This window comes from Mobula hypostoma, chromosome 20 (assembly GCF_963921235.1).
Source record: "Mobula hypostoma chromosome 20, sMobHyp1.1, whole genome shotgun sequence".
In the NCBI taxonomy this organism is placed as follows: Eukaryota; Metazoa; Chordata; class Chondrichthyes; order Myliobatiformes; family Myliobatidae; genus Mobula; species Mobula hypostoma.
The window spans coordinates 62,588,900-62,601,480 of NC_086116.1; the positions used below are offsets into that span (position 1 = coordinate 62,588,900).

General features: G+C 43.7%; 1 protein-coding gene across 1 annotated transcript in view; it reads left to right on the forward strand.

Moving 5' to 3' along the window:
- Window positions 1-12,581, forward strand: part of podxl (podocalyxin-like) — a 168,461-nt gene that overhangs the window by 106,285 nt on the left and 49,595 nt on the right. The window contains exons 3-4 of the mRNA XM_063073053.1: window positions 5,896-6,302; window positions 11,197-11,262. Coding sequence (XP_062929123.1) covers window positions 5,896-6,302; window positions 11,197-11,262 — 473 coding nt within the window. The remainder of the gene's footprint in view (window positions 1-5,895; window positions 6,303-11,196; window positions 11,263-12,581) is intronic.

A 12,581-nucleotide genomic window follows, 5' to 3' on the forward strand; every position in this document is an offset into this window, starting at 1 on the left:
CGGAGTTTTATAGAGATGAACCATTGCCTTGCAGCTCTTGACGTCAATCCTTTGACCAATGAAAGCCAACACATAATGGGCCTTCTTAACCTCCCTACAACTAGGCGGCAGCTTTGAAGGACACTGCTTGACTAGCCACGTTGTTAATGCATTTTAATCTGATGATCCAATTGATCCTATTTTCTTCTCAGAGTTTAATGTTACGGTGCTTGATTTACGTACTGTAGGTCACTTAGTGACAGAACATTTAACGTAGAACAGTACCAAACAGAAATGAGTCCTGTATTTCTGTGCTGAACAGAGCGTCAAGTTAAACTAAATTTCTTCTGTTTGTATGTGATCCAAGTTCAAGTTTAAGTTTAATTGTCTTTCAACGATACACACAAATACAGCTCAGTGAAACAGGAGTCAAGGTGCAAAACACAGTACCAACAGTCACACACAGCACAAAGCACAGATAGTCACAATAGCAGAAAAACACAGTTACAAAATATATATGAGGGGTGATTGATAAGTTCGTGGCCTAAGGTAGAATAGAATAGTACAGCACAGTACAGGCCCTTCGGCCCGCAATGTTGTGCCGACCCTCAAACCCTGCCTCCCATATAAGCCCCCACCTTAAATTCATCCATATACCTGTCTAGTAGTCTCTTAAACTTCACTAGTGTATCTACCTCCACCACTGACTCAGGCAGTGCATTCCACGCACCAACCACCCTCTGAGTAAAAAACCTTCCTCTAATATCCCCCTTGAACTTCCCAACCCTTACCTTAAAGCCATGGCCTCTTGTATTGAGCAGTGGTGCCCTGGGGAAGAGGCGCTGGCTATCCACTCTATCTATTCCTCTTATTATCTTGTATACCTCTATCATGTCTCCTCTCATCCTCCTCCTCTCCAAAGAGTAAAGCCCTAGCTCCCTTAATCTCTGATCATAATGCATACTCTCTAAACCAGGCAACATCCTGGTAAATCTCCTCTGTACCCTTTCCAATGCTTCCACATCCTTCCTATAGTGAGGCGACCAGAACTGGACACAGTACTCCAAGTGTGGCCTAAACAGAGTTTTATAGAGCATCGCAACTCTTAAACTTTATCCCTTGACTTATGAAAGCTAACACCCCATAAGCTTTCTTAACTACCCTATCTACCTGTGAGGAAACTTTCAGGGATCTGTGGACATGTACCCCCAGATCTCTCTGCTCCTCCACACTGCCAAGTATCTTGCCATTTACTTTGTACTCTGCCTTGGAGTTTGCCCTTCCAAAGTGTACCACCTCACACTTCTCCGGGTTGAACTCCATCTGCCACTTCTCAGCCCACTTCTGCATCCTATCAATGTCTCCCTGCAATCTTACAGAATCCTCTACACTATCTACAACACCACCAACCTTTGTGTCATCTGCAAACTTGCCAACCCACCCTTCTAACCCCACATCCAGGTCATTAATAAAAATCACAAAACGTAGAGGTCCCAGAACAGATCCTTGTGGGACACCACTAGTCACAACCCTCCAATATGAATGTACTCCCTCCACCACCATCCTCTGCCTTCTGCAGGCAAGCCAAATCTGAATCCACCTGGCCAAACTTCCCTAGATCCCATGCCTTCTCACTTTCTGAATAAGCCTACCCTGTGGAACCATAGAACCATAGAAACTACAGCACAGGAACAGGCCTTTTGGCCCTTCTTGGCTGTGCCGAACCATTTTCTGCCCAGTCCCACTGACCTGCACACGGACCATATCCCTCCATACACCTCCCATCCATGTATCTGTCCAATTTATTTTTAAATGTCAAAAAAAGAACCCGCATTTACCATCTCGTCTGGCAGCTCATTCCATACTCCCACCACTCTCTGTGTGAAGAAGCCCCCCCTAATGTTCCCTTTAAACTTTTCCCCCCTCACCCTTAACCCATGTCCTCTGGTTTTTTTCTCCCCTTGCCTCAGTGGAAAAAGCCTGCTTGCATTCATTCTATCTATACCCATCATAATTTTATATACCTCTATCAAATCTCCCCTCATTCTTCTACGCTCCAGGGAATAAAGTCCTAACCTATTCAATCTTTCTCTGTAACTGAGTTTCTCAAGTCCCAGCAACATCCTTGTAAACCTTCTCTGCACTCTTTCAACCTTATTTATATCCTTCCTGTAATTTGGTGACCAAAACTGAACACAATACTCCAGATTCGGCCTCACCAATGCCTTATACAACCTCATCATAACATTCCAGCTCTTATACTCAATACTACGATTAATAAAGGCCAATGTTCCAAAAGCTCTCTTTATGACCCTATCTACCTGTGATGCCACTTTTAGGAAATTTTGTATCTGTATTCCCAGATCACTCTGTTCCATTGCACTCCTCAGTGCCTTACCATTAACCCTGTATGTTCTACCTTGGTTTGTCCTTCCAACGTGCAATACCTCACACTTGTCTGTATTAAACTCCATCTGCCATTTTTAAGCCCATTTTTCCAGCTGGTCCAAGTCCCTCTGCAGGCTCTGAAAACCTTTCTCACTGTCTACTGCACCTCCAATCTTTGTATCATCAGCAAATTTGCTGATCCAATTTACCACATTATCATCCAGATCATTGATATAGATGACAAATAACAATGGTCCCAGCACTGATCCTTGTGGCACACCACTAGTCACAGGCCTCCACTCGGAGAAGCAATTCTCTACTACCACTCTTTGGCTTCTTCCATTGAGCCAATGTCTAATCCAATTTACCACCTCTCCATGTATACCTAGCGACTGAATTTTCCTAACTAACCTCCCATGCGGGACCTTGTCAAAGGCCTTACTGAAGTCCATGTAGACAATATCCACTGCCTTCCCTTCATCCACTTTCCTGGTAACCTCCTTGAAAAACTCCAATAGATTGGTCAAACATGACCTACCACGCACAAAGCCATGTTGACTCTCCCTAATAAGTCCCTGTCTATCCAAATGCTTGTAGATTCTGTCTCTTAGTACTCCCTCCAATAACTTACCTACTACTGATGTTAAACTTACTGGCCTATAATTTCCCAGATTGCTTTTCGATCCTTTTTTAAACAATGGAACGACATGAGCCACTCTCCAATCCTGCGGCACCTCACCTGTAGACAGCGACATTTTAAATATTTCAGCCAGGGCCCCTGCAATTTCAACACTAGTCTCCTTCAAGGTCCAAGGGAACACCCTGTCAGGTCCCGGGGATTTATCCACTTTAATTTTCCTCAAGACAGCAAGCACCTCCTCCTTTTCGATCTGTACAGTTTCCATGATCTCACTACTTATTTCCCTTAATTCCATAGACTTCATGCCAGTTTCCTTAGTAAATACAGACACAAAAAACCTATTTAAGATCTCCCTCATTTCCTTTGGTTCCGCACATAGGTGACCACTCTGATCTTCAAGAGGACCAATTTTATCCCTTACAATCCTTTTGCTCTTAATATACCTGTAAAAGCTCTTTAGATTATCCTTCACTTTGACTGCCAAGGCAACCTCATGTCTTCTTTTAGCCCTCCTGATTTCTTTCTTAAGTATTTTCTTGCACTTCTTATACTCCTCAAGCACCTGATTTACCCCCTGATTCCTATACATTTCATACAACTCCCTCTTCTTCTTTATCAGAGTTGCAATATCCCTTGATAACCAAGGTTCCTTATTCCTATTCACTTTGCCTTGGCAAATGCCTTACTAAAATCCATATAGAAGGAGTCAATTTTAGAAAACCTAGCACATTTATTTTTCCTGCATGTACACACTTAGTCCAGTGGTCGTGGAGCATACAGATCCCTTCTTTGTAGAAGTCAGCGTCTTGGACCTCCAGAAAGTGGTCCACAGCCGGGATAATTGATAAGTTCGTGACCTAAACTAGAAGGAGATGAGGAGAAACTTCAAACTTTCTGCATTTTCCCTCAAAGTTGAACTGCACATGCATGTAACAAGAGCTGTATAACTCATCTTAACCATAGAAACTACAGCACAGAAACAGGCCTTCTACCTTAGGCCACGAACTTATCAATTACCCCTCGTATGGTCGAAGTCGCTGAGTGTCATGGCCTGTAGACTGATGGTGCACGGGATGTTATCCTGGAGCCACGTTTCTGCAAATACAAGCATGTTCATTCATTCCCTGAACAGTCATGTGCCTATTTAACTATCAATTAAATTCCTCTTTCATATCTGCTTACATCACCACCGCCCCTTGCAGCCCATTCCAGACATCCACCATTCTCTGGGTCAAGAAAAAACTTGCCCTGCACATCGTCTTTAAATCTTCAACCTCTCTCCTTAAACAGATGTCCTTCAGCATTTGGCATTTCAACTTTGGGGGAAAAAGACTCAAACAATCTAGCCTAGCTATGTCAGGTCATATCAGATCTCCCCTCAGTCTCTGGTGCTCCAGAGAAAACAACCCAAGGATGCCCAAACTCTCCTTATGAAAGCCTGATGCCCTCTAATCCAGCTGAAGCTTTTCTGCACCCTTTCCAGAGGCTCCACCTCCTGCCTGTAATAGGGATTTTATAACTAAGAGATGGATAGGAATTTCTCTCCCATAGAACCATAAAATGCTGCAGGATACTTAGCTGATGATGTTTTGTGCAAATGCAAATAATATCCAAATAATTCCAGCTTCCTGATTTTCTCCTTAGTAGTGTTGACATCTACTTTTTTTCCTTTCCAAATACTCTTCCCTTCCAAATACTTTTCCCTTTCCCCTGCTACAGGTACTGTTGAATCTGCTTTCTCTAGCCTTTCTGACTATCAAAGTATGACCTAGGATTGCAGAAGAAAATTCTTCATCTTTTCCCACCAGTTCATTCACAATAGTTAAGGTCTGTCTCCTCTGGTTTGTTACTGCCTTCATTTCAATTTGTTTATTTAAAATTGCTTACTATCTACCCTACAAAAGCCTCTGCTGTATTACATATACAAAGTATAGTGTAACACTTTACAGCCCCAATGACCCAGTGCTGTCTGTAAGGAGCTTGTACATTCTTCCTGTGGCTATGTGAGTTTCCTCTAGGTGCTCCAGTTTTCTCCCGTATTCCAATGATGGACAGGTTGGTAGAATAATTGCTCACATGTGCATAAGGATATTGGCCTGAACAAGTTTTATGTACATTTACATTTCTCCTAGTCTATTGGTAAATTCCAAGAAAGAAAATATCTTTTATCCTAAGTTTGTTCATTTTCTGACAGAAGACAATCATTCTCCTTATTAGCATTGATTTTGTTGGATAAGGAACTTTGGGAAATAATTGCATTGCTGTACAAGTTTTATGTTGCTTTCCTAATGGGGTGGTGAGGCCGCTTTGAATCGGAAGGGCCTGTTACCGTGGCTGTATCTCTAAATAAAATACTGCTAATCAAATTTGAAGAACCAGGAGCATAGCGCTGAAGTTACTGTACTAGTAATGGAGGGACTGCCAAAGCAGGATTTTAAATCAACTAATTAAAATCTGCAAACATAAATGTAGTGTGGAATAGCCTATTGCACAAGACTACATTTTGCAAATTTTTTGTAATTTTTGAAAGAAATGCCCAAAATGTGGATTTTCACACTGACTAGCGATTTGTCAATTTTATGCAACATCTACAAAATGCTAGAGGAACTCAGCAGGTCAGGTGGCATCAATGGAATAGAGTAAACAGTCGACATTTCATGAAGAAGGGTCTCAGCCCGAAACATCGACTGTTTACTCTATTCCTTAGAAACTGCCGGACCTGCTGAGTTCCTGCAACATTTTGTGTGTGTTCCTTTACATTTACAGCATCGGCAGATTTTCTCATGTTTGTCAATGTTATTCTAATATTCAAGCGTTTCAACAGTGCCAGGTAAACCAGAAGCACAGAATAATATGTTACTTATCGTATTCTACGTCTTCTATTACAGTGACTGGAGCTTCCACAGCTGTGGATGGAATGACAACAAGCAGCAATTTTTCAAGTACAGCATCAGTCACTCCCAGCCAGAATTTACAGGATGCAACAGATAGGAACGTGAGCAAGAGCAAACCTACAACTACCCCAGAGAGTAATACCTCTCAAAATTGCTCAACTTCCCCAAATACAGCAACCTCACCTACAGAAGGGTATAGTACATCACCGGAGATGAGCACAGCAGGGACTGTACAGATGACAACGTCTACTCAAACACAAGTGCTAACTACAACTGAGAGCATGAAGGGAAATACAACGAGCGGTACAACTAATGACACACAGAACACTACAGCAGTTGTCACCACGGGCAAAAAGGAAAATACACAGAAACGTAATGGAAGTGTTCCCATTCTACCAAAGGTAAAACAAATGTTCAAGTTTGTATGGTCTTTCCCCTCTCTTCTCCCATTATGTCCCTTTTGTTATTGAAATCACATCTAAGTGTCGTTCCATCTTTGCGGGAGTATATGGTTGGGGAAAATGTTAGACTGGAGATTTCAGTTCATTCTCTCCACAAAAAGCATAAAAGACCCCACATTTTAGCTCCGATGATTAAGAGAAGGCAGAAGTCATCTAAAGTGAAATGTGGTGCGAGTCCCAGCCTGCACAGAACAAAGGCCAGCTGGAGCTTCTAATGCAAGGTCGACATTTCCTTTTTCACTTCCTACCCCCGCAACAAATGCTGCTTGGCCTGCTGACATCCCCCAGCAGATTGTTCATTGCTGCGGAACAACAGCCCTCTAGAGATCACGGGAAAATAAAAACTTGGTCACAAAACTACATAGAATCATAGCCCAGGAAATTATGACTTAGCCCATTGAGTCTGAGCTGAGCCATTATTCTGCCTAGACCCATAGACCCACGCCTAGTTCTTCCTCTTCAATTTCTTAAACCATCATCAGAACTGTCCCTCCAACTGTTCAGTTTAAAGGCTTGCCTACACCCCTAATTATTCTATTTATTAGCAAATTGATCCCAATCCCTCTTACCCCTTCAATCTCTCTCACTCTGATACACTCTTTGCTCTCTTGCTCTCTGTGATTTTCTTTCTCTCTCTTGTGCTCTCTCACTTTCACACTCTCTCGTAATCTTGCACTTCTCTGTCACCCCCTCTATCACTCTCTCTTCCCCCCTCTATCACACTCTCTCTTTCCCCTCTCTATCACACTCTCTCTTTCCCCCTCTCTATCACACTCTCTCTGTCCCCCTCTCTATCACACTCTCTCTGCCCCCTCTCTATCACACTCTCTCTTTCCCCTCTCTATCACACTCTCTCTTTCCCTTCTCTATCACACTCTCTCTTTCCCCTCTCTATCACACTCTGTCTTTCCCCCTCTCTATCACACTCTCTCTTTCCCCCTCTATCACACTCTCTCTTTCCCCTCTCTATCACACTCTCTCTTTCCCCTCTCTATCACACTCTCTCTTCCCCCCATCACACTCTCTCTTCCCCCCATCACACTCTCTCTTTCCCCTCTCTATCACACTCTCTCTTTCCCTTCTCTATCACACTCTCTCTTTCCCCCTCTATCACACTCTCTCTTTCCCCCTCTCTATCACACTCTCTCTTTCCCCTCTCTATCACACTCTCTCTTTCCCCTCTCTATCACACTCTCTCTTTCCCCTCTCTTTCACACTCTCTCTTTCCCCCTCTCTATCACACTCTCTCTTTCCCCTCTCTATCACACTCTCTCTTTCCCCTCTCTATCACACTCTCTCTTTCCCTTCTCTATCACACTCTCTCTTTCCCCCCTCTATCACACTCTCTCTTTCCCCCTCTCTATCACACTCTCTCTTTCCCCTCTCTATCACACTCTCTCTTTCCCCCTCTCTATCACACTCTCTCTTTTCCCTCTCTATCACACTCTCTCTTTCCCCTCTCTTTCACACTCTCTCTTTTCCCCTCTCTTTCACACTCTCCCTTTCCCCCTCTCTTTCACACTCTCTTGTTCCCCCTCTTTCACACTCTCTTGTTCCCCCTCTATCACACTCTCTCTTTCCCCCTCTATCACACTCTCTCTTTCCCCTCTCTTTCACACTCTCTCTTTCTCCCTCTCTAATACACTCTCTCTTTTCCCCTCTCTTTCACACTCTCTCTTTCCCCCTCTCTAATACACTCTCTCTTTTCCCCTCTCTATCACACTCTCTCCTTCCCCTCTCTATCACACTCTCTCTTTCCCCTCTCTATCACACTCTCTCTTTCTCCTCTCTTTCACACTCTCTAATACACTCTCTCTTTTCCCCTCTCTTTCACACTCTCTCTTTCCCCCTCTCTAATACACTCTCTCTTTCCCCCTCTCTTTCACACTCTCTCTTTCCCCCTAATACACTCTCTCTTTTCCCCTCTCTATCACACTCGCTCTTTCCCCCTCTCTATCACACTCTCTCCTTCCCCTCTCTATCACACTCTCTCCTTCCCCTCTCTATCACACTCTCTCTTTCCCCTCTCTATCACACTCTCTCTTTCCCCCTCTCTTTCACACTCTCTTGTTCCCCCTCTATCACACTCTCTCTTTCTCCCTCTCTAATACACTCTCTCTTTCCCCTCTCTTTCACACTCTCTCTTTCCCCCTCTCTAATACACTCTCTCTTTTCCCCTCTCTATCACACTCTCTCCTTCCCCTCTCTATCACACTCTCTCTTTCCCCTCTCTATCACACTCTCTCTTTCTCCTCTCTTTCACACTCTCTCTTTCCCCCTCTCTAATACACTCTCTCTTTTCCCCTCTCTTTCACACTCTCTCTTTCCCCCTCTCTAATACACTCTCTCTTTTCCCCTCTCTTTCACACTCTCTCTTTCCCCCTCTCTAATACACTCTCTCTTTTCCCCTCTCTATCACACTCTCTCTTTCCCCCTCTCTAATACACTCTCTCTTTTCCCCTCTCTATCACACTCTCTCTTTCTCCTCTCTTTCACACTCTCTCTTTCCCCCTCTCTATCACACTCTCTCTTCCCCCCTCTTTCACACTCTCTTGTTCCCTCTCTATCACACTCTCTCTTTCCCCTCTCTATCACACTCTCTCTTCCCCCTCTCTAATACACTCTCTCTTTCCCCCCTCTTTCACACTCTCTCTTCCCCCTAATACACTCTCTCTTTTCCCCTCTCTTTCACACTCTCTCTTTTCCCCTCTCTATTGTGTGCGCACACCCACTGCCCCACTCCACGTTTGCAACCTGCCCAGAAACAAACTATCAAGTGCGCACAGAAAAAATCTACGTATCTGACTATGCTTTGAATTGGGAAAAAAAAATTAGGTGAAATTCTGCAATAGAAATTAATTTTTTAAGCATTCTTTTATCTACTTATTGATGAGATGCCTTGTCAATGACAAGGCATTTTTTGTTGCTCGTCCCTAATTTGCACTTAAAAATGGCTGGTGTCCAATTCAGAGTCAATTCTGCTGTGAGTTGGTTCATGTGTAGTCAAACCTCAGTAATGGCAGTTTTACCTGTCTGAAATATTTACAACAAAAATCCATTGGTTTAATGTTTGCTATCATAGAAGTGATCTTTATAGTTCATATTTCAAGATTGTTTAATGCCATTTCCAGTGCACAAGGGTAAAGGAGAATTACTCTGGCTCCGATGGAACACAAACAAAAAGATAGAAACATAGAAACATAGAAAATAGGTGCAGGAGTAGGCCATTCGGCCCTTCGAGCCTGCACCGCCATTTATTATGATCATGGCTGATCATCCAACTCAGAACCCAGCCTTCCCTCCATACCCCCTGACCCCTGTAGCCACAAGGGCCATATCTAACTTCCTTTTAAACATAGCTAATGAACTGGCCTCAACAGTTTGCTGTGGCAGAGAATTCCACAGATTCACCACTCTCTGTGTGAAGAAGTTTTTCCTAACCTCGGTCCTAAAAGGCTTCCCCTCTATCCTCAAACTGTGACCCCTCGTTCTGACCTCCCCAACATCGGGAACAATCTTCCCGCATCTAGCCTGTCCAATCCCTTTAGGATCTTATACGTTTCAATCAGATCCCCCCTCAATCTTCTAAATTCCAACGAGTACAAGCCCAGTTCATCCAGTCTTTCTTCATATGAAAGACCTGCCATCCCAGGAATCGATCTGGTGAACCTTCTTTGTACTCCCTCTATGGCAAAGATGTCTTTCCTCAGATTAGGGGACCAAAACTTGGTGTGGTCTCACCAAGGCCTTGTACAACTGCAGTAGTACCTCCCTGCTCCTGTACTCGAATCCTCTCGCTATAAATGCCAGCATACCGTTCGCCTTTTTCACCGCCTGCTGTACCTGCATGCCCACTTTCAATGACTGGTGTATAATGACACCCAGGTCTCGTTGCACCTCCCCTTTTCCTAATCGGCCACCATTCAGATAATAATCTGTTTTCCTATTTTTGCCACCAAAGTGGATAACTTCACATTTATCCACATTAAATTGCATCTGTCATGAGTTTGCCCACTCACCCAACCTATCCAAGTCACCCTGCATCCTCTTAGCATCCTCCTCACTGCTAACACTGCCACCCAGCTTTGTGTCATCCGCAAACTTGGAGATGCTGCATTTAATTCCCTCATCCAAGTCATTAATATATATTGTAAACAACTGGGGTCCCAGCACTGAGCCTTGCGGTACCCCACTAGTCACCGCCTGCCATTCTGAAAAGGTCCCGTTTATTCCCACTCTTTGCTTCCTGTCTGCTAACCAATTCTCCACCCACACCAATACCTTACCCCCAATACCGTGTGCTTTAAGTTTGCACAGATAAAGAACACAATAATATTTTTAAAAACAATAAGGATAAATGCATTAGATAACTTATGTACATTGATTGTATGTCCATAAAGTGATTTTACACACGGGAATATCTGTACATAAGGTGTCTCTGAAAGGAAATGATCAAGTAGGTGAGTGGGGATGTGGAGGGGTGGATGAGTGGGTTAGTGGGTGGAGGTGTTGATCAGTCTTACTGCTTAAGGAAAGTAACCGTTTATGGTTCTGGTAGTCGTGGTGTGGATGGACTCCTCCTCCCTAATGGGGATGGGACATACAGTCCTTAAGCAGGGGGGGGTGGGATCCTTCTTGATGTTACTGGCCCTTTTCGGCACCTTCCTATATGTATTAAAGCAAATGAATTTAAAGTCTTCGCCCACAATGGTGGGACTTGAGTATATTGGTAGATCATTTATCCAGATGACAAAAACTGTTCCTGAAAACTCATCACTCTGCTATCATACCCTAATTCTCTCTCTGACCATTGTGTGTTTATCTCTTTTCCCAGGTAAAATGTAGGCAGGAATCCAGTGAAGGACGACCTATCATGAAAATAGAAAAAGGTTTCACCTGCGTAAGTAACTCGATGTGCAGTTCAGATACTGATGTAGGGATTACTGGGCAAGTTTGGCCTGAGTTTATATGGTATATGCAAGAGATTCTGCAGATGTTGGAAATCCAGAGGCAGCATGTCAGGCATTGGATGTTTCAGGCCAAAACTCTTCATCAGGACCTGAAAGTGAGGTGCCAGAATTCAAAAGTGGAAAGGGGGTGGGGGGGAGGTAAAGGGAAGAAGGACAAGCTAGAAGGTGATAGGTGAAGCCAGGTGGGTGGGGAAGGAGGTTGAAGTAAGAAGATGGGAGGTGATAGATGGAAAAGGCAAAATGCAGGAAAAGAAGGAATCTAATAGGAGAGGAGAGTGAATTGTGGGAGAAAGGGGAGGAGGAGGATCAGAGTGAGGTGATAGGCGGGGGGCAGAAGAGGTAAGAAGTCAGTGTAGAGAATTGAAGAAGAGGGAAGGAGGAGAAGGAAGATCATAACCAGAACTAGGGGAAGCAGTCTTTTATGCCGTCAGGTTGGAGGGAACTTCAACAGAATATGAAGTGTTGCTCCTCCACCCTGACAGTGGCCTCATCATGGCAGAAGAGGAGGCCATACACATGTCGGAATGGGAGTGGGGATGGGAATTAAACTGGTTGGCCACCAGGAGATCCTGCTTTTTTGCAGATGCTATAGTTCTGTTGACTCACATTCACAGTTGATGTTTATCAGTCAGATGTCTGATGGCAACAAGTGGCAACAAGCTTTAGGAGCCAAAGTCATCAGTTATAAAAAATAAAAATAGTTCCCAGGGTTGAAATGTCTAATACCAGAGGGCAGGCATGTTTAACGTGAAAGGGGGTAATTTCAAAGGAGATGTGAGGGGCAAGTATTTTACACAGAGAGTGGTAGGGCCTGGTATGTTTTGCCTGGGGTAGCGGTAGAGGCAGACAGATATATTCAGGACTTTACAGAGATGTTTAGATTGGCACATGATTGTGAGGAAAATGGAAGGATGTGGACATTCTGTCTGCAGAAGAGATTAGTTTAGTTGGCCGTTTGATTACTGGTATAATTGATTTGGCAAAACATTGTGGGCTGAAGGGCCTGTACTGTGCTGTATTGTTCTATGTTCTATGTACTATCTTGAACTTACGTATGTGTTGATCTGTATGGATGGCATACAAACAAATGAGAACAATGGAACGATGTGGACATTGTGTAGACAGAAGCAATTAATTTAGTTAACCATTTTATTACGGTTAATAGGTTCAGCACCATATTGTGAGCCAATGGGCCTGTCCTGTTCCATGTGCTAAAGCTCCAGACCCATTGGTTGTGATATTCTTTGAG